Source organism: Bombus terrestris, chromosome 3 (assembly GCF_910591885.1).
Source record: "Bombus terrestris chromosome 3, iyBomTerr1.2, whole genome shotgun sequence".
NCBI lineage: Eukaryota > Metazoa > Arthropoda > Insecta > Hymenoptera > Apidae > Bombus > Bombus terrestris.
In genome coordinates this window covers 17,415,850-17,439,029 of record NC_063271.1, presented here as the reverse complement: position 1 = coordinate 17,439,029, position 23,180 = coordinate 17,415,850, and the positions used below count along the sequence as shown (strand labels likewise).

The 23,180-nt window shown below is 40.5% G+C and overlaps 1 protein-coding gene across 5 annotated transcripts in view; it reads left to right on the top strand.

Moving 5' to 3' along the window:
- The window catches only part of LOC100646642 (triokinase/FMN cyclase), a 106,500-nt gene that overhangs the window by 67,445 nt on the left and 15,875 nt on the right, over nucleotides 1-23,180 (top strand). For 4 of the 5 annotated variants that reach the window (XM_048404754.1, XM_048404750.1, XM_048404752.1 and 1 more), the window contains one exon: nucleotides 265-518. In XM_048404754.1, coding sequence (XP_048260711.1) covers nucleotides 265-518 — 254 coding nt within the window. Of the gene's footprint in view, nucleotides 1-264; nucleotides 519-711; nucleotides 1,163-23,180 lie in introns of those variants that run through there. The other variant, XM_048404753.1, reaches the window with a different exon arrangement.

Genomic DNA, 23,180 nt, shown 5'->3' with positions numbered 1-23,180 from the left:
TAATTCCCTCAATTTGTCGTAATTTTTATTAAAGACAATATAGTATAGAATACGTGTATAATATACAGACTTTGTATTAAAACTGTTGGATTTGTAATGAGACAAGTTTATTTAAGAAATTGGGGTTTAAATAACAAAAGAGACTTGACTTAATAAATATGAATTTGAATGAAAGTCTGCAGTTTATTAATTGATATCATTTTTTTGATACAGAAAATACGATCGAATTTAACTAAAATTTTTTTGATAAATATTTATTTTCAGGAATTTTAGCAAATCTAGACAAGTTTCAATTCTCGCATCCATCGTCAGTTTTTACTGAACTCGCTCATATAGCCGAAGAAGAAATGGGTGGCACTTCTGGAGCATTGTACTGCTTGTTTTTTACTAGTATTACCACAGAATTAGTTTCACTTTCTGAAAAAAAAGGTTGGCTGCAAATTTGGGCACGTGCATTTCGCAGTGGTCTAAATTGCTTAATAAAATATGGAAAAGCGAAACCGGGTGATAGATCCATGGTAAGTTTTTAGAAATATTTATTATATAACATTACAATAAACTTTCGATAATTTCCCAAGCATATTCGGGATTTCAATAGTTAGTGTTTAACATTGTAAATAATTAAATCTGCATATTATGTTACTTAAATCTTGCTACGCCACCTGTGACATGACCGATAATCTTTTTTTGCTTCTACGATATTTTCGTTAGTTGTCACGAGGACGACGAATCGAATACATGTGTATATTACGCTGCACAACAACAAAAGCTTATCTTGAATGCTGCTCGCTTAATTTCAGTACTGAATTGTACTCTAATCCGGATCGATACACTTTCTACACCTTGTAAATGGTTGGATTATCAAATATGTCACATTATTCGATTGTACTTGTAAAACAGTAAAATGGAGAACAATAACTTGCAGAACAACAATGATGTATAGCAATATAATTTATTAATAAAAACAAAATATGTATAGGCTGTTAAAAAACGTAGTGGGTAGCATTTATAGGGTGTAATTCTACGTATTAAGGCAATGAAGAAAGTGTGCGGAAATGTTGTTTATTTTTTCAAATTTTATATAATCTAATTGTATACTAGGAATATGTTAGCAGTTGCCGTAGGTTAATTAATTGACTGATAAACTTTTCTGTCTATTTCATTCACACTTTTCTCACTTTACTTCCTCACGCATTACGGGCACTCTGTATATCTTCTTCTTTACTACTTGTACGAGGTAAGTTGCTGTCCATGTATCGTTCGATTGGAGGATCCTTGTGCACCCCGTTGGTTAGGCTGACCTACTTTCATTCGTGTAAGGAAGTTTGCTCGCGCACAGGGATATTTCAGCTAATTCTTAATTGTCAATAATTAAAAAAACAAAGCTGAAGGCGCAATTTTTAATTCTTGATTTTCATCTTATTTTAGCTTTAAGAAATACCCCTTACATTTTTTACACCTGTAGCAGAACAACCTGTATATAAATTGTTGAATTCTGATATGAAATCTGTCGTTTAGAGACCGTTCGGCTTCTTATCGTTCAAACATACATCCGCTGTTCGTCAACTAGTCCGAATGAGCCCAGGTATTGCAGTACGAAAGTTAAATTAATTTTTTCTTTTAACTGATTTATTTAAATCTGAGTCCTGTGAGGTGTTTGTTGTTTCTCAATTTATTCCATGTTTTTACATTCGATGTATTCATAGCGGAGCGCTCCAAAACGAGGTAATAGAGATCAATCTGTAGAAAGTGATCGTTAACAAATTTTAAAGTATGATGTAGAAGAAAATATTTAATACATTAAAAATGAAAATTAGCAGGTGAAATAAAAAAAGGACAGTAATTTTTGTAAAAATTGGAACAATATTATTATAGTTCATTAATAACTCTGGTAATTGAATGCGATTTTAAATGAAAAAAAATGCAGTTATATATCAGATAATCCAAATCCAAATAATCCAATATAATAAACAAAAATTGAACTATATGTGGGTATAGAACTGGGTGCACTTGCTTCTTTGAAAGGACGGCTTTAGAAGCCTACAAGGACATGAAATCATTGTGCGAAAATCCGCGAGGCACGTTTTCTTCTTACCTCATTTCGTTTCCCTTGTCTTCTCCTTATTGTAACACCAACTTTAAGATCTTTCAGCGACAACCATACTGCCTAATTATACTTCTAATAACAGCTCACAGGTGGCTCGCGACGTTTGATTGTAGCAGTAAGCGTATATATTAAACTGTTGCAGTTTTCAATATTGTTGCAACTGCTAGTTTCGAGTTAAGTAGATAACTCTGTATATCAATGTCTGATTAGAAATCATAACTGTCTGCAAAATTAACTGTTGCGCAACGTTCTTGGCGTTTCTATGCCAAGCATATTTTTATATAAATATAAAATATTGCTTGTTTCAACCGTTCGCGGAGAGACGCGATCGCGAGATAACGCGTCAACGAGAGTCGTAAATTCTCGTTACGATTAACCAATCAACGCCACGAACTGATTGATCCCCTATTTCTATTACGAGAATAGAGGTGGTTAGGTTTGAGTGTATACGAACAACTACACTGGATTGGTTGATAAAAGTTTAATAAAAATAACGAAACAACAAGTTCAGTCAACGATCAACAATTAAAAACGAAATATATAACAGTCAAGGTTTAATTAACGGCTTGCTTATAACGAGACCTGTCGCATGTCACGTAAAATAAAAAGCAGGAGGCTCGAACGAAAAGAAAAAATTAAGATAACAAAAAAAACGAGAGAATTTATTTCTGAATTTACACTGACTGCGATTTTGTTCTGAGCTCCAGCCGTGACTTTCCAAGACTGAAGCTCTTACAATTTGACTTTCGGTAACATCTGTTTTTTCTTTGTTTGTCATCCCTCAATATCCCCACTACCCTGTAGGCGTACGTGACCGTTGTCACGCTTCTAGGACATTCGGTGGAAGGACCGTTAGGATACAGATGACTCATTAGGCACTTCGGCGATATACATTGTCGCCAAGGCCGCCACATCTCTATCTCCATCACCGGTCCATTGGATTTGAAGTATGCCGGTCGTGACACGCACTTCGCAGCTTGAGATAGACGTTATGTGTTAGATTCGATTCAATGTGTAACGTTCGACGCGTCACAAGGAACTGATCGACTTTAGATGATTTCTTTGTTTCATTTTTAAGACCACCCCCACTATACTTAGATCACGCCACCGTTCGCGCCTATGATCTGTTCTTGCGTGGAAAACGTAACGGACAAAATTCTACGTTTCGAGAGCTCGCTGCTTGGCGACAGCTATGCGCTCGTCGATACATTGTATATGATCCGGCCGTCAGATAAGACGATCTGACTGCGACATTGTAGGGCCGCGAGCGATGGTTAGAAAATACAGCCTGTGGTAAGCCCCGTGGCGTAACATTGCTAATTATTCACAAAGCGGACGACTTCACAGATTTACGTGAGCATGAAATATCCTGTCAGGATTAACCTATCAAATAACTTCTTCCTATAATGACGGCAACATATACAGAGAAAAGATGTCCAGAATGTTGATCATGATAACATCTTTCAAGATCATTGAAATCGATAAGGTCATCTGCTTTGTAAATAATTAGCAAAATATTTTATCGATATTATTGAAATCACAATTCAATATGTTTATTGAACTATTTAAATATGAAATTAAATTTAATATAATTAAAGCGTCGTTTTTAGCGTTTCTATGCTAGATTGCGTCACACCGTGTATCTCGTTTCGCGTACCATCGATTTCGTGAGGGATCGTTGGCAATCAATTTGTTACGCATTTCGAGTACAGCTCGTCGTTCACATCAGAATCAAGTACTTCGATTGCCATACCATCTAATCTGTGTTACAGTTCTTGTTTTAATGTGTTTATTACAATTTCAGTTACAGAAATGTAGAGAAATACATGTAGGGACGACACATTATATGAAACGACACATATAAGCATAAAGTAGATACAATACATCTAGATGAATACAATACATCCAGAAGATGGCGGCATGCAGAGAGGACGCGTTCACATCGCTCTATGCTCTGCAACCGAAATTATAAAGAACATAAGGAAAGGCGACAAAAGAAGTTAACTAGAGTGCTGCGCCAGTGTGTGTGTACAAAAGTACGCAAGAAAATTGGTAAGGGACGGAATGGATGGGACAGGGAAGTACAGAAAATTCAGCCCTGTCGACGAGGCAATAAGGAAGCCATGTTGGGACGCGCGTCGACAGAACCGCCGCGCGGTCAACCTCGGAAACAACCCGAAAGGTCGTGTGCGCAGGACCCCACTGTGTCGGCATCTCACGATCACGGGAGTTGACCGCCAGGCCACCAGATGGGCTCCTGCATCTGGCGAGGATAATATCCTCAGGAGAGAGGAGATGGAGAAAGGAATAGAGCCTGCGTCAGAGGTGGCCAGGAAATTTAAGAGAATTGCTGACAGGGTGGACAGACCAGAGGGTTTGGACATGGACCGAGTCATGGCGCCAAGCGCCGGATCATACACCGGAACAACCACGGCAGGAATCTCGCAAGGAAGTGCGAGTTTGAATGTCGAAGAGGCGCTGGCCTTTGGGGTTTCGCCCTCATCAACAATGTCCAGGGGACGAAAAAGGAAGCTGACATCCACAACCCCAGATGTATCTGTGGAGCTGGTCTTGGAGATAAGAACGTCCTCGATAGTGAGCTAATTCAGCGAGTAAAGGAGATGATATAGGTGACGACGACATTGTCGAATTTGAAAAACACCATCAAGACCTTAAAGGAGACGGCAAGTACCATTGCCGTTGGTACGATGGAGCTGACAAGGAGGACGGGGCCCGTCTGTGGCATTGGACCTGCTAGGTTGGCGAAGATACGTGTAGCAGTGCTGGAGAAGGGAATTGAGGTCCTTCGGTAAGAGCAAACCGGAAAGGCCGTTTGCGGTCGTCAGGAGAGTGCAAGGTGCAACACTTTCCCAGCAGAGCTGGGCCTCCCAAGAAGGATGATGGAGGAGGGGGTGGGGGAAGAAGGAGTGTCTCTGCATCCTCAAAAAAAATTTAAGAAGCCCGAGCCTTCGCCAATGAACGCCGACAACGCCTAGAAGAACGCCTACAAGACTGGCGATATAGCCGAGAATCACGGCCGAGGAAGGCAACTACTGCTACAGGTAATGCCACCCAATCATCGTCTCCGAGTGGGCAGGAGGGTGGTGAATGGAAGGTGGTCGAGCCTAGGAAGAAGAAGAACGGTATGAAGAGACCAGGTGCTGCCAAGGCGCCGAGGACCTTGCAACTGCCCCCAAAAGGAAGGCCGATACAACTAGTGTTTACCGCCGTAGCAGCTTTAGATAACGGTTTCGTACCTCGGCGAAGTAGCCATACCGTACCCAAGCACCCTTAGAGCCATAGGGGTTGGGTTCACCCGGTACCTAGACCTTGCTGCCCTTATTAGTTAGACCTGCAGGTTCATTCGTCTCAGGTCAAACGGAGCTTCTTTCCTAGCCCTATCGTCTCTCCAGGACGGTTCCGGAGCAGTTAGAACGCTGCTCACCCAGGGGCGGCCATTCCGGGGAGCCACTTAAATCGGTCGTCTTGCCAGCATTTGGCCATCAACCATTACCCCCACCAGTCCAAACCAAATTGGTCGAGCTGAGGGGTCACAACTCTCTCCGGGTTTCATTCGACCCCCGTGGTCTCAACTTTAGTTATTCATGGGAATATCGGTGTGGATGTACGGCCACGTCACAGTCGGAAATCCTGTTAACTGAGCTTAAAGGTTTCCTGAGCTCAAGACAACGAGCATCGGTCAACGCCGATGGTCCACTTCCCCGGACTTACACCAACGGTTTCCCCTGGCTTCGGGAACGTGGGTTTGCCAGCCCTTATAGACTCCATAAGCAAGTCCTCTCTGCGGGAAAGGGAGGCGGTACAAGTAGTATCTTCTTTGATAACGGGTGCTTTCCTCGGAGAAAATTCTATACAGTACGTTGGCACCCCTAGGGCCATAGGGTTTGGGATTACGACCAACCATCGCACAAGGCACCCAGTACCTTGCTACCTGGATTAGCTATGCCTGGCAGGGGCTGTCGCTCGTCTCAGGTCGAACGGAGCACATTCTAAGCCCTCCTGTCTCTCCAGGAGAGTTCTGGAGCAGGGAGACGCTGCTCACTGCTCAATACACCTTATATCGGCTCTCTTGCCAGCATCGTCGCCATCAAACACTACCATCACGAGTCCAAACCCATAATTGGCCGAGCAGAGGGGTCGCTATTCCCTCCGGGCTTTCACTCCACCCTCGTGGTACCATTCTTAGTCATTGATGGGACTATCGTGTGGATGTAGGGCCACGTCACTACCGGCCGGCGACCTGTTAACCGAGGTCGGCAGTTCCAGATGGGACTCACATGAGCGAGGGCCTCAAGGTACAATATACCCGGGAACTTATCCCGACAGGAACATATCCTTATTCCTTGGCTTCAGGATCGTGAGTAAGCTACTACCCAATGCCACGTAGAGAGAGTGTAACCGTACTTAAACGCCTTACACTCCCGATGACCTTCCCTGCGGAGTACATAGAGGACACAGTAAGCGGGTCGCTTGTCCCGACGGTCCTCCCTGGCTTCGGGAACGTGGGTTTGCCAGCCCCCATAGACTTATATAAGCGAGTCCTCCCTGCGAGAAGGGGGGGGCGGTACAGACGAATAGGAAGGTGGTGCTCCCTCACCTTCCGCAATCATCTGCGGTGACCTTAACATTGAAGGAGTGAACGAAGACCCTACAATGCTACAGATGCTTAGAGCTGGGGCACGTAAGAGTGAGTTGTAGTTCAACAGTTCACCGGAGGCACCGGTTACCGAGCTGAGAATTGCCCTGCCTCCATACCTGGGTGCCCGGTCTGCGAGTCGCTCGGTGCGCCCGCCAACCACAGAAGAGGAGGGACGGCGTGTGTTCCGTCGAAAACTAAAAGGACGAGCCGAATTATGAAGTCTGCTGCAGGCAGGAAACAGGCAGATAGCGCAAGAAACCCACCGGGATCACGAGTTGGTAGATAACCGGGGGAAGGCCATGGATATGGATTTGGTAAAGTAAATTCATGCGGCTCTTGCAGACCAACTTGAGGGGATTGTGATAAGTACAGGACTTGCTCTTCCAGACGATATGGGAGAGCAGGGTTGCCTTGTAACCGAGCCTACCAGACACCCCTGACTGAGTCGGAAACCTGGATAGCTTAGTCGCCGTGACATGAACGTTAACGCCGGGCGCGTCTGCCGGCGGAGTCCTGCCCAAGTAGGGCAAGGAGTAACGATCGAATGGGCTGGTATGGTAGTGGTAGACGTATATGTCTCACCGAACAGCGGCCTGGTCGCGTTTGGGAAGTTCCTGGACGGGGTTGGCAATTACGTGAGACGATACTTTCCCCGTTAGGTTCTTGTTCTGGGGGACTTTAATGCCCACTTCTCGCAATGGAGGAACATAGGACTGATGCTCGTGGACGGGTACCAATAGATCGGGCGCCTATTACTTAACAGGGGCTCGACCAGCATGGCGTGGAGAGGGTGTTCCGTCGTCGATATTACATGAGGTACACCCAATGTGTTTCGACGAGTTTCAGACTGGAAAGTAGCTAAGGAGGTTGAGACTTTCTTAGACTACCCCTATATATCCATGGAAGTGGGCCCGGAAACAATGCCCGCGGAGAGTCATTGGGGCCGACATGCCGAGGAGGATATGGGATCTCCTCAGACTTGCACGACGGCCTAGGGGATAACGTTCAGAGGGGAGGCCCCTCCCAATGCCCGAACTAAGCTAGGAACGACTCCTCCAGAATGCGAGAAAACGCAGGAATGCTCCGGTAGTAATTCGAAGAAGGTCCCGGGGCATCCCTGTTGAGCGTCAAACGGATCACCGTGGACTTTTAGTCGGTTAAGTCCGATACTGCCCCGCCGCTTCCCAGGAGTGGCAGGGTGTCCATGAGGATTTTCCCATGAGGATTTTCGATTAGCAGTACTCTATAAATCTATCAGCATTCGTTGCTCAGCAAATATCAAATATAATCTTACTGATAGCATGAATGGTGTTGTATTTTGAATGAAAAGCGAATTGATCGTTAGGAATAATATGATTGAGAATGTAATGAGAGTTTATTAACTTATTAGCTACTCTGGCAAATGTCTTATTGATACCAGGGAGAAGATCTCTAACTAAATGGATTTGATAAAGTCTACTACCTTTTGAGAAGAGCAGGAGTGACGAAATGACGATTCACGGGATAGAGTTTGTTACTTTATAGATTTTCCTACCACAAATGAGTTAGTCATCACTCTATATCTCTTTCTTCAGCAACTAAAGCTAAATGTCAATTCATATCACTACGGTCAAATACGAATACATCATAATTTATAATTTTTAGTTTATTATAGCCCGTTGTTTTTATTTTACGCAGCTTAAAAAGCCTATTGAGAAAAAATAATCCAACATTTCATTGTATCTTACATCGAGAGCCATTATATGGAAAGATTATAATATTAAATTCCACGATGAAAATTGTAATGAAAGTTACTAATTTGATTAGAAGTACAAATAATGCATTCACGCGTAAAAAGTTTGAAAACTTCTTACAAGAAATTAGTGCCACGTATGAAGGCCCATCCTTGCATACAGATATACGCTAGTTGAGTTCAGTGAACAGGTTGTCCCGATTTTTTTCATTAAGAAATGAAATAGCCGAATTTTAAGAAAAATGAAATAAAAGAAGTGAGGATTTATTGCATTAATTTTAAGATATTTCGTTTTTAAGTGAATTAGTATTCTTGATAGACTTATATATCGCCTCAACCGTTTAAATCTAAATTTTAAAAAGCAGGACCAAATGATATCAGAATTAATTGAACACATTAACGGCTTCCAGAAACAAATCTATTTATTTATATTAAAAACAGAAACCTCCCAATTTCATCATTTTCACTCTCGTGAAGAGATAAAAAATGAACACGCAAATGCAAATTTTCAAAAATTCACAGTACCGTTAACAGAAATTAAATTTTATAGAGACTGAAATTATGCAACCTGTAAGGGGATCTGTTCCTACCTAGTAGCAATGAGTATGGATATAATTTTTTATTATTATTATTATTATTATGTTATTTTATTATTATTAAGTGTTAATAAATAATTACGTCCTGTGTTTTGATCCACCTATAAGTGAAAGCATTTTTCTTACTATGATACGCATAAAATCATGGTATCGGTCGGCACTAGTAGACTACTCATCTTCCTTACTAAAGTTCCAGTCGATGTATCACCGCTTGCTGACGAAATATCGCAACAACAATGTTCATATTAGGTATGTACTTTTGTTTGCTTTGAAATAAAAACAATAGATTGCAATAGGACAACAGTTATAAAATATAACTATAACACATTCCTATCTGATCGTAATAGGGTGAGCAGACATTTAGCTGCTGTCTAAAGGAAGATCTATAGACTACTGGCTAACTTGCTCATAGTGGTGCAATCGGTTATCTACATGAGTAGTACATGTTACCTGGGCAGAGAAAAAGTTCGACAGCTCTGAATTAGAGGATTGGCTATTTTCCATACGAATGGAAAATATTTCAAGTTAAATGCATTACTGGGTAATATGGTATAATAAAGAATGTAACTATAGGGCAGATGTTTCAAAACGTAATTCGGGATGCTATTATAATCTAAAGACTTTTTATTGTTTAATTTGGAAAAAATAATTTTCATTTTCTCAAATAATGTGAAATAATTGGCCAAAATAACATGTAAATTAGGGTTGTTGACAGGGTTATACTTCGGAAAAGCATAAACTTTAGTTCACTCTAGCAAGTACTAGAAACCTAATCTAATACTAGAAACTTTCTCTTTTAAAACTTGTACTATTTATTGACTAGTTAAGTGAATTTATGATTGACAATTTTTGTAGTTTTGGTGTGAATTTTTTTAAAAGAGTTACCTGCAACATTTAGTTTGTTTGTAGGGTTTGATATTACTAACCGCTCGTCAGAATCTCATGATAGAAAACCGAGATCCAATTAAGTACACTTTTAATTCCTGGGGACATTTTGTTGGGGCAATATATGCTAATTTTAATGGTTTGTTTTCTTCAGTATGTATTGTTATGCGACAGCCTTCAGGTAAAGGTAAGTTGGAAGATATGAAGATTCCTCGCGAGGAATCTACATTTCTTATGAAGATGGGTCAGGATACAGCGTTTCAGGGTTTTGAAGACAAATGTTGAAAATTTGGGTTTTCAGATATACACCCTTAATAAACTTGATACAAATGGATGAACTAATGAACTATCGAACTAACGAACTTCCTCCAGCAGCCACGCAATGGTTTTTATATCAGTCCTTGGTATGGGTTTTTGGGACAAAAACTGTTACAAGAGGTGGGGTTTTGTTAGCGATTGTCGAATTCGTCGTTAAATTGTTTCTGGTTTCCGTAGGCTGCGTAGGCTGCGGAGATAAATAAGTTTTCCTTATTGTTTATTTTTATTTTTATGATCGTCGTCTCTAGGATTTTGAAGTTTGTTATTTTTTCGTTTTGTATTGTTTTGAACTTCAGGGGTTTTTTTATGAGGATTGCCGTTCCTCCTCCTTGGGTAGCGTTTGGTCTGTCGTGTCTTATTATAGAGTAGTTTTTGTATTGCACTTTATGTCTATAGTTCAGTTTGGTTTCTGAGATAAGTACTATGTCGGGGGTTTCTTTCTTAATTAGTGTTAGCATGCTGTATCTTTTTTGGTTTGAGATTAGTGAGTTGGCGTTTATTGAGATGATTTTCAGATGTTTAACTTTTATCTGGTTCATTTTTTGCTGTGATTGGTGGACGGGTAAGGCGTTAACCACTGCGCTGCCGCCGTCCGACACTAGCTAGTGTCGAGTGGTGGTATTTGGCTTGTCGAGTGCCGCCACAAAAACATTTTTCCAAAAAGATATTACCGACTTCGAAATGCGCTCAAAAGTGAAAAATAATTTTCATCGCATTTATATAAATTAGATACACTAAAAAGTATGAAATAATAATTATTTTATTTACATTCTATTTACACATATAACAACACTCATAACACATGTACCAATGGCTGAGATTACTTATTTACTTACTAAATAGCATATTAGGCATATTACAATTTTCTGCAGGGTGGTGCGAAATTAAAAATACTACTAACATGAAATCTATTTCCACTTCTAATTGCATGACATTAATAATTGTAACGATTGTATTTTAAATTAGTGATAAATGTGATGTACATATATGTCGGGTTCTCATTATGATTAGGGTTAGGGGCGTGTAACGAATCTTCATTTGGACATTTTTGTTATGCAATAGAGAAAATATTTACTAGTGCAAATATGATTATTACAGAACTTGACAAGTAACCGTGGTAATTAGATACTCGAGATGCTAATAGCAATGATCTTAGGTTCCATAACGAATTCGCGGTCAACGGGATACCAAATATACTTTCTTCCAAAGCGTAAGAACGACTCCTTGTTAAAGACGTGAAGTATCCACTGATCGTAAAGACGTTGTTTTACTTGCTGGTGAGATCGCACGAGAGTCTTTCCGTCACGATGGTGCTGCAAAGGAAAACTGTGATGGGGTGTGTCTAAGGACACGAGATCATCGGATTCGTCGAGGAAAGCCATCATTCGGAAAGTGAGGAAACTGGACGTTCCTGTTAATTGGTTAATTTCTATGTTGGTGGTTGTAGAAGGATGCTAACCGTCCTTGAGAGTTGTTCGTGAGAAACGCAGATTTCCCGTATCTTCCTGCAATAGGTGGTAGATTTAGAAACTGTTAGGATAAAGACTGTTTGTCCGTTTGAAGGACCTTAGTTAACAAAATCCTAAGATTTATAGCGGGTCCTCAGACTAGCTGAACGTATACTGTAGAGATGCATCGACATTTGATCATCTTGCCCGAAAAATAGGGTCTGTGTGTGTTGAGCCACGAGACAGAAACCGTTGGAATGTTTACTGTCGAGTGCCGCTACAACTATTCCTTTTTAAGGAGAGCTATACAATTACTCCATACCTTTGTTAGGCAAAAACATGCATCCTGTGACCACGGCTACGTTCAGCGACTGAGTTGCAACTTCGAGCCCAAGCTCACTATCACAAATCTCGGACAATTACAATCGAGTTAAATCATAAAGACAAAAGTATTGGGGATTTTCCCAAGCATTTCGAAGGAGAGGCCCCGGTGTCCTTTCATCTCCAACATATACATAATTCTACCAAACCCGTACAGAATGTCAAAAATTTATTGGTCATGAATCCTGGAGGTCATTTTACATCTTCAGATTGGTGGAGATCTATTTACTTACAAAGTGGATTATAAATTGACTTTGAGCATGACTTTTAGGATCGATCATACTGTCGCTATGTGATATATAAAGCCTTGAAGAGGAACACACAAACAGGACTTCCTCTAACTTGTTTGTTTACATTGTTGGACCTCCGCTCTTAACAGAATAAAACACCTGTCGACGTAGAGGTGGAAATCAAACTAAACTAAACTGGTCAGTTCCGCCTGGGCAGGCGACCTAAACGGACGTGCGAAACAGTGCTCCAGTGAAAGTGCGGCAAGAGAGAAGAGAAAGGGACAAAGTTTTTTTTTTTTTTTTTTTATTTATTAGAATATTTACAATCAATTCTCGTTGAGAATTTTCAGTAACTTAATTTGGCGTGATACAATGACATGGATTATAATAGCTTTATATTGTTGATTCTAGTAGGACTAAGGATTTAATCTAGTGGGTATTTTCTTTTTAGTCTGCGGATCTGGTCCGTCGTGTCCAGTAGTTGGGTGACTAGTGGGTTGTGGTGGTTGTTGACTCTTGTGTTATATCTGCTTCTGGACTTGTGTATTTCGTCTTTGACTGTAGGTATCTTGAGGTCTCGGTGTATTGTTTCGTTGGTAACATACCAGGGTGCATTTAATAGGGATCTTAGCGTTTTCGATTGGAAGCGTTGGAGTATTTCAATGTTGGAGTTACTTGCTGTTCCCCATAGTTGGATTCCGTAGGTCCAGACAGGTTTTATTACGGCCTTGTAGAGGGTTATTTTGTTCTGTATGTTTAGTTTGGAGCGTCGGCCCGTGAGCCAATAGAATTTTCTTAGTTTTTCCTTTAGTTGCTTTGTTTTGTCCGAGATATGTTTTTTCCAGGTTAGCCTCCTGTCCAGGGTCATGCCCAGGTATCTTACGGAGTCCTTGCTTGGGATTATTGTGTTGTTAATGGTGACCTGGGGGCAGGTTTGTTTTCGGAGCGTGAAGGTTACATGGGAGGATTTTTTTTCGTTTATTTTAAAGCCCCATTTTTGGAACCACTTTTCCATGGAGTCGAGACTTCGCTGGAGAGTGGATGAGGCAATTGCCGGGTCTGCGTGGGTAGCTAATAGTGCTGTGTCGTCGGCAAATGTTGCTATTGTTACCTCGTTTGATATGGGTAAGTCGGCAGTGTAGATGGAGAATAGTAGGGGTCCGAGGACACTACCTTGCGATATGCCGGATTCTATTGGGAATGTTGCGGAAGTGGCGCCTAGACATTTGACTATGAATTGTCTGTTGGTTAGGTAGGATTTTAAGATGGAGTAGTATGGGTGGGGTAGGATTTTTTTAAGCTTGTAGAGTAGCCCTTCATGCCATACTTTATCGAATGCCTGTTGGATGTCTAGGAATACGGCTGAGCAGTATTTTTCCTTTTCAAGGGTTTGGCTGATCATGTGGGTTATGCGGTGGATTTGCTCTACTGTTGAGTGTTGTTTTCGGAAGCCGAATTGGTGATCTGGGAGAGTTTTCAATTCTTCTAGGAGTGGAAGGAGACGGTTCGTGAGCATCCTCTCGAATAGTTTAGACAGGGTAGGTAAGAGACTGATTGGGCGATAGGAGCTGGCTTCATATATTGGTTTACCGGGTTTGGGGATGAGGGTGATTAGTGAGATTTTCCACGCCTTAGGAAAGTGTTCAAGGCGGAGGATGGCGTTAAAGATAGATGCGATGAGTGCAATCCCTTTTATGGGGAGTTCCTTGATTGCTTTATTTCCTATTAGGTCGTGACCTGCTGCTTTCTTGGGGTTTAGGCGACTGATTGCTTCTATGATCTCTGCAGAAGTGAAGGGTTGGATAGGAGGGGACATTTGGAAGGGAGTGTGCAGGTATTCGGTGACGTCCGCTGCAGCTATGGAGGAATGGGGTTGGAATACTTCAGTCAAGTGTTTGGCAAATAGGTTGGCTTTTTCTATAGGGCTACGCGCCCATCCACCCTGCGGGCGGCGGATTGGAGGTATTATTTGTGGGGGGCGCGTGAGTTTCCTGGAGGCTTTCCATAGTGAGTAGTTTGAGTCGGCTGTGGGGGACAGGCTGGCGAGATATTTGTGAAAACGGTCATTATTGTAGTTCTTTATGGTTTTGGATAGTTTTCTAGTTGCGTTGTTTAGTTTGCGTTTGTCATCCGGTGTTCTATGGGTCTGCCATATCCTTCTTAGTCTACGTTTTTCTGCTATTTTTTTTTAATATGTACTGGGGGTATTCGTGGTTGCTGATGGACGTTTTTGCCGGTGTGGAGACGCGGATGGCGTTTATTATACTCGCATTTAGGTATTCCGTGGCTGCTTCGATTTCGTCATTGGTTTTTAGTGAGGTTGAGGCTGAAGTTGTGTGGGTAAAGACTTCTCTGAAGAGCTGCCAGTTGGTGTGATGGTTATGAATGGAGCCATTAGGTGTATTCTCGATGATAGTTGAACTGACTGTTACTATCACGGGGGAATGATCAGAGGAGAGATCAGCCGAGGAATTGATTTGGACGTGTCTTGGCGAGATATTTTTAGTTATGAAGAAATCAAGGAGATCGGGTATTTTGTTTGTGTCGGTGGGCCAGTGTGTGGGTTCGTATGTGGTAAGGTAGTTGAGGTTGTTGGATATTACGCTGTTGAGGAGGTTTTTGCCTCTTACTGTAACCAGTCTGCTACCCCATTGGGTGTGTTTGGCGTTGTAGTCTCCTCCGGCTATGAATCTATTGCCCAAAGGGACAAAGTTAACGCCAAAAATAGACAAAACGTGGAATCATGCAGATTCCACCAATAAAAATAATTAACTCTGGTGAAACATTTTTCATAAATAAAGCTACAGACTCTACATATGTAGAGAAAAATGATGATATTATGGAAACAACACAATCCGACGGTGAGCAAAACATACCAATTCACCAGGAAGAAAGCTGGACGGTGGCAACCTCCAGCAAAAAACGGAAGGTAACCCCGCTCGCAAGCGCGAGGAAAATTGATACCTATGAAAAAAAACAATGGCTACAAGATATCAAGCTGCACAATCCATTCAGCGCACTGCCAGAAGAGGCAGCAACGGACCCAATGGAAAGTCCGACAAACCGTACTCCCAAACCACCACCGATATACGTAGACGCAAAAATAATAGACCCCCTCATCGAACTACTAAACAACATCGCAGGGAAAGACAACTATATCATGAAACAGATAAAAATAGACCAGGTGAAAGTGCAAACCAACACCCCAGAAACATTCAGAAAAATTACAAGATGACTAAAGGAAAACAATGCAGCATATCACACTTTTCAGCTCAAAACCGACAAAAGCTCCAAAGCAGTAATCAGGGGACTACACCCAAAAACAAATACTGGAAAAATAAGTGAAGAACTGGCAAAAATCGGACACCAGGTAAGGTCAATAAATAACATAAACAAATACGATACCAAACAACCATTACCGCTATTCCTAGTTAAACTAGAACCTAAAAACAACAATAAAGAAATATACGATATAGAAAAATTACTAAACACAATAGTAAAAGTGGAGCCACCCAGACATAAAAAAGAAATCCCACAATGCATAAGGTGCCAACAATACGGACACACCAAAAACTATTGTAATAGAACCCCGGCATGCGTTAAATGCGCAAAAAATCATCTCACGACACACTGCCCATCCACGGAAAAAATTGAGGAGGTTAAATGTTACAACTGTAACGGAAACCACCCAGCCAGCTATAAAGGATGTGAAGTAAGAAAACAATTACAACGTAAACTGTTCCCGCCCCTACGAAGCAGAACAATCACTAACACACAAGCCCAACAGGACAGCACAAATCCTGAAATAATTCCAAGTACAGAGCAAGCTACAAACACCAAACCTATCAGCACCAACACCATTGGTGGTCTAAGCTATGCTCAAATAACCAGCCAATCAACACATACACACAACCAATACCACAGCAATAGTAACAATGACACTGCAGAAATCAAAGAACTGCTCAAACAATCCATAAAGAACACCGAAATGCTAACCAGAATGATAAGCGAACAAAACGCAGTACTAAAACAGCAAACTCAACAAATCACAGTCATGCTACAACTAATTACAAACGTGCTAAGCAAAAAATAAAAACGGACAATCTAAAAATAGCAGCCTGGAACTCAAACGGCCTGCAACAACGGGCCCTCGAAATTAAAACATTCATATACAATAACAATATAGACATACTACTTGTCTCAGAAACACACTTCACTACAAAAAGCTACTTGAAAATACCATACTACACCATATATGATACCAAACACCCCTCAGGAAAAGCTCACGGAGGGACAGCAGTGATAGTCAGAAACGATATCAAACATTATCTACACAGCCAAGTTAACAAAGAATATTTACAAGCAACCACTGTTACAGTTCAAACTAGCAGCAACTACTTCCAGTTGTCAGCAGTATATGTGCCTCCGCCACACAAAATAACAACACAAATGTGGGAAGAATACTTCCAGGACCTAGGGGACAAGTACATCGCAGCGGGAGACTCCAACTCAAAGCACACGCTTTGGGGGTCAAGAAACATTACACCTCGAGGTAGAACACTGGAAAAATACATTAGAAATAATAACCTCAATATATTATCCACAGGAACACCGACACATTGGCCGACTGACCTGAACAAAAAACCAGATCTTCTGGACTTTGCAGTTACAAGGGGACTAAACACAAATAAACTAAAAATAACACCCAACCTCGAGCTCAGCTCCGATTATACACCCATAATAATTGAATACAGAAACAAACCAATTCACTATAGCAAACCAGAAACACTATGCAATAAAACCACCAAATGGCAAACTTTCAAAGAAATAATAAAAAGCAAAATAAACTGCAACATCCCGTTAAAAACTCCTGAACACATAGAACAGGCAGTAGCAACATTGACAGCAACTATTCAGGAAGCAGCAAGGACAACCACTACTCCCAAACCAACCAGCAGACAAACAATAACAATCCCGCAAGAAATACTTGACAAAATCAAAGAAAAAAGAAAAGCAAAAGCAAAATGGCAAAAATACAGAACCCGAGAAAACAAAAAACACTTAAACAAACTTGCAAAGGAAATAAAAAACAAAATAAAGGAGCACAACGATAACGAATTCGCAAAGTTCATAGGGACACTCTCCACACACGAGAACACCAACTATTCACTATGGAAAGCCACGAAAAAAATAAGGAAGCCAATAATACCCGTCCCGGCAATCAGAAAAGCAGATAACACATGGGCAAGAAGCAACGAAGAACAAGCTGAAGAATTCTCCAACCACCTCTGCAACACATTCACACCACACATTATCAACAACGAGTCATACGAGTCATCAAAAGTCATACGAAGGAGGATCCACAAACCACTACTACCACAGCCGACAAGGAATACACCATACCTAAAACATCGGCACAAGAAATTATAAACATAATTGATAAAACAAAAAACAACAAAGCGCCAGGAATCGACCTAATCAATGGTAAAATCTTGAAAAACCTTCCGCCAGAAGCAATAAGACTAATAACAATAATATTCAATGCAATTCTAAGAATTCAATACTTCCCCAAACCATGGAAATTAGCACAGATCAAAATGTTACATAAACCAGGCAAAGACCCGCACCAAACTGCATCTTACAGACCAATATCACTGCTTCCAGTATTTTCCAAAATACTGGAAAAGATAATATACGACCGCATAAAACCAATAATAGAGACAAAAAAACTAATACCGGATCACCAATTTGGTTTCAGAAACAAACACTCCACGATGGAGCAAATGCACAGGCTTATAAACGAAATAATAGTAGCACTAGAAAACAAGGAATACTGCACAGCCCTCTTTATAGACATAGAGAAAGCATTCGATAAAATTAACCATGAAAGTCTACTACAAACAATTAAGAAACAATTCCCGGAGCAAATACACCACTTAATAAAATCCTACCTAAGCAGCAGAACCTTCGTAATAAAAATCAAGGACACACATTCTCAAGTTAAAGACATCAAGGCCGGGGTACCACAAGGAAGCGCCCTAGGCCCAATACTATACACATTATACACGGCGAACATACCAACAACTACCAACAGCACAGTATTGACATTCGCGGACGACACAGCTATACTAGTCAGGCATATTAACCCAGAAACGGCAGTCAAAATACTACAAGAACATATCGTAAAAATAGAAAATTGGCTACAAGAAAAACAAATAAAAGCAAACCCCAATAAATGCAACCATATTACATTCACGCTACGGAAAAAGACACCACCTAACATCCTATTTAACGGCACGCATATAACGCAAACAAAGCATGTCAAATACCTAGGACTCCACTTAGATCAAAAACTCACCTGGAAGCTACACATCAAATCAATAGTAGAAAAAATACAGAAAACAAGGAGACAAATGCATTGGCTAACAAGCCGAAAATCCAAACTAAGCACAGAAAACAAGTTAAAAATATATAAAACGATCATAAAACCAATCTGGACGTACGGAATACCACTATGGGGGACGGCAGCAATGAGCCATATAAACAAAATAGAGGTAATACAGGCTAAAATCCTCAGAACAATAGTAAACGGACCTTGGTACGTCAGATACGAAGATATACGAAGGGACCTGGGAATGCCAACGGTCAAGGAAGAAATCAGCAGATACTCCGAGAAATACAAATCAAGAATAGCAACACACATAAACCGGCTAGCTGCGGAAACATACAAAATCATAAATATGGACAGAAGACTAAAAAGGAAGCACCCAGCAGACCTTATAAAGGACATAACCTAACAAACACGAGGATGGTACCCCGCTGGGGGTAGCCACCAACATGCTAATTTAACCGTTAAAAAATTCCACCAAATGTCCAAATTGGACAAATTGTGAATTTTAATAAATAAATAAGAAAAAAAAGATACAGAGATAGTATATGTCAGTTGTAACCGTCGCTCGCTCAATGCTATTATGCCGATCGAAGAAAGGATAACAATATTCTGTCCTAGGGAACACTTTCATAGATATATCGACGGACGTTATCACAAAAAGTTAACCTTTTTATGTAACTCTGATTGAAGATTACAGGAAACAGCAATAATAATCTGTCCAGAGTTCATTTGCCTCTCGACCTTTTTTTTTTTTTTTTTTTTTTTTTTTTTTAAAATTCACAATTTGTCCAATTTGGACATTTGGTGGAATTTTTTAACGGTTAAATTAGCATGTTGGTGGCTACCCCCAGCGGGGTACCATCCTCGTGTTTCTTAGGTTGTGTCCTTTATAAGGTCTGCTGGGTGCTTCCTTTTTAGTCTTCTGTCCATATTTGTGATTTTGTATGTTTCCGCAGCTAGCCGGTTTATGTGTGTTGCTATTCTTAATTTGTATTTCTCGGAGTATCTGTTGATTTCTTCCTTGACCGTTGGCATTCCCAGGTCCCTTCGTATATCTTCGTTTCTGACGTACCAAGGTCCGTTTACTATTGTCCTGAGGATTTTAGCCTGTATTACCTCTATTTTGTTTATATGGCTCATTGCTGCCGTCCCCCATAGTGGTATTCCGTACGTCCAGATTGGTTTTATGATCGTTTTATATATTTTTAACTTGTTTTCTGTGCTTAGTTTGGATTTTCGGCTTGTTAGCCAATGCATTTGTCTTCTTGTTTTCTGTATTTTTTCTACTATTGATTTGATGTGTAGTTTCCAGGTGAGTTTTTGATCTAAGTGGAGTCCTAGGTATTTGACATGCTTTGTTTGCGTTATATGCGAGCCGTTCAATAGGATGTTTGGTGGTGTCTTTTTCCGTAGCGTGAATGTAATATGGTTGCATTTATTGGGGTTTGCTTTTATTTGTTTTTCTCGTAGCCAATTTTCTATTTTTACGATGTGTTCTTGTAGTATTTTGACTGCCGTTTCTGGGTTAGTATGCCTGACTAGTATAGCTGTGTCGTCCGCGAATGTCAATACTGTGCTGTTGGTAGTTGTTGGTATGTTCGCCGTGTATAATGTGTATAGTATTGGGCCTAGGACGCTTCCTTGTGGTACCCCGGCCTTGATGTCTTTAACTTGAGAATGTGTGTCCTTGATTTTTATTACGAAGGTTCTGCAGCTTAGGTAGGATTTTATTAAGTGGTGTATTTGCTCCGGGAATTGTTTCCTAATTGTTTGTAGTAGACTTTCATGGTTAATTTTATCGAATGCTTTTTCTATGTCTATGAAGAGGGCTGTGCAGTATTCCTTGTTTTCTAGTGCTACTATTATTTCGTTTATTAGCCTGTGCATTTGCTCTATCGTGGAGTGTTTGTTTCTGAAACCAAATTGGTGATCCGGTATTAGTTTTTTTGTCTCTATTATTGGTTTTATGCGGTCGTATATTATCTTTTCCAGTATTTTGGAAAATACTGGAAGCAGTGATATTGGTCTGTAAGATGCAGTTTGGTGCGGGTCTTTGCCTGGTTTATGTAACATTTTGATCTGTGCTAATTTCCATGGTTTGGGGAAGTATTGAATTCTTAGAATTGCGTTGAATATTACTGTTATTAGTCTTATTGCTTTTGGCGGAAGGTTTTTTAAGATTTTACCATTAATTAGGTCGATTCCTGGCGCTTTGTTGTTTTTTGTTTTATCAATTATGTTTCTAATTTCTTGTGCCGATGTTTTAGGTATGGTGTATTCCTTGTCGGCTGCGGTAGCAGTGGTTTGTGGATCCTCCTCCGTATGACTTTTGAGGTTGCTGTTGTTGGTAATGTGTGGTGTGAATGTGTTGTAGAGATGGTTGGAGAATTCTTCAGCTTGTTCTTCGTTGCTTCTTGCCCATGTGTTATCTGCTTTTCTGATTGCCGGGACGGGTATTATTGGCTTCCTTATTTTTTTCGTGGCTTTCCATAGTGAATAGTTGGTGTTCTCGTGTGTGGAGAGTGTCCCTATGAACTTTGAGAATTCGTTATCGTTGTGCTCCTTTATTTTGTTTTTTATTTCCTTTGCAAGTTTGTTTAAGTGTTTTTTGTTTTCTCGGGTTCTGTATTGTTGCCATTTTGCTTTTGCTTTTCTTTTTTCTTTGATTTTGTCAAGTATTTCTTGCGGTATTGTTATTGTTTGTCTGCTGGTTGGTTCGGGAGTAGTGGTTGTCCTTGCTGCTTCCTGAATAGTTGCTGTCAATGTTGCTACTGCCTGTTCTATGTGTTCAGGAGTTTTTAACGGGATGTTGCAGTTTATTTTGCTTTCTATTATTTCTTTGAAAGTTTGCCAATTGGTGGTTTTATTGCATAGTGTTTCTGGTTTGCTATAGTGAATTGGTTTGTTTCTGTATTCAATTATTATGGGTGTATGATCGGAGCTGAGCTCGAGGTTGGGTGTTATTTTTAGTTTATTTGTGTTTAGTCCCCTTGTAACTGCAAAGTCCAGAAGATCTGGTTTTTTGTTCAGGTCAGTCGGCCAATGTGTCGGTGTTCCTGTGGATAATATATTGAGGTTATTATTTCTAATGTATTTTTCCAGTGTTCTACCTCGAGGTGTACTGTTTCTTGATCCCCAGAGCGTGTGCTTTGAGTTGTAGTCTCCCGCTGCGATGTACTTGTCCCCTAGGTCCTGGAAGTATTCTTCCCACATTTGTGTTGTTATTTTGTGTCGCGGAGGCACGTATACTGCCGACAACTGGAAGTAGTTGCTGCTAGTTTGAACTGTAACAGTGGTTGCTTGTAAATATTCTTTGTTAACTTGGCTGTGAAGATAATGTTTGATATCGTTTCTGACTATCACTGCTGTCCCTCCGTGAGCTTTTCCTGAGGGGTGTTTGGTATCATATATGGTGTAGTATGGTATTTTCAAATAGCTTTTTGTAGTGAAGTGTGTTTCTGAGACAAGTAATATGTCTATATTATTATTGTATATGAATGTTTTAGTTTCGAGGGCCCGTTGTTGTAGGCCGTTTGAGTTCCAGGCTGCTATTTTTAGAGTGTCCGTTTTTATTTTTTGCTTAGCACGTTTGTAATTAGTTGTAGCATGACTGTGATTTGTTGGGTTTGCTGTTTGAGTACTGCATTTTGTTCGCTTATCATTCTGGTTAGCATTTCGGTGTTCTTTATGGATTGTTTGAGCAGTTCTTTGATTTCTGCAGTGTCGTTGTTACTATTGCTGTGGTATTGGTTATGTGTGTGTGTTGGTTGGCTGGTTACTTGAGCATAGCTTAGACCACCAATGGTGTTGGTGCTGATAGGTTTGGTGTTTATTGCTTGCTCTGTATTTGGTAATGTTTCAGGTTTTGTGCTGTCATGATGGGCTTGTGTGTTAGTGCTTGTCCTGCTTCGTAGGGGCGGGAACAGTTTTCGTTGTAGTTGTTTTCTTACTTCACAGCCTTTATAGCTGGCTGGGTGGTTACCGTTACAGTTGAAGCATTTAACTTTTTCTATTTTTCCTGAATATGGGCAGTGTGCAGTTAAGTGATTTTTTGCGCACTTGACGCAGGCTGGGCTTCTGTTGCAGTAGTTTTTAGTGTGTCCGTATTGTTGACACCGAATGCATTGAGGTATATCTTTTTTGTGTCGTGGTGGTTCGACTGTTACTATTGTGTTTAGTATTTGTTTGATATCATATATTTCCTTGTTATTGATTCTGGGTTCAAGTTCTATTAAGAATAGTGGTAGTGGTTGCTTAGTGTCGAATCTTGTTATATTGTTTATTGTTCTAGTTTGATGTCCAATTTTAGCTAACTCATCGCTTAGTTTATGTACGTTGGTTTTAGGATGCAATCCTCTTATGACAATTTTATAGCTCCTTTCAGTTTTAAGCTGATAAGTGTGGTAGATGGCATTTTTTTCTTTTAATGCTT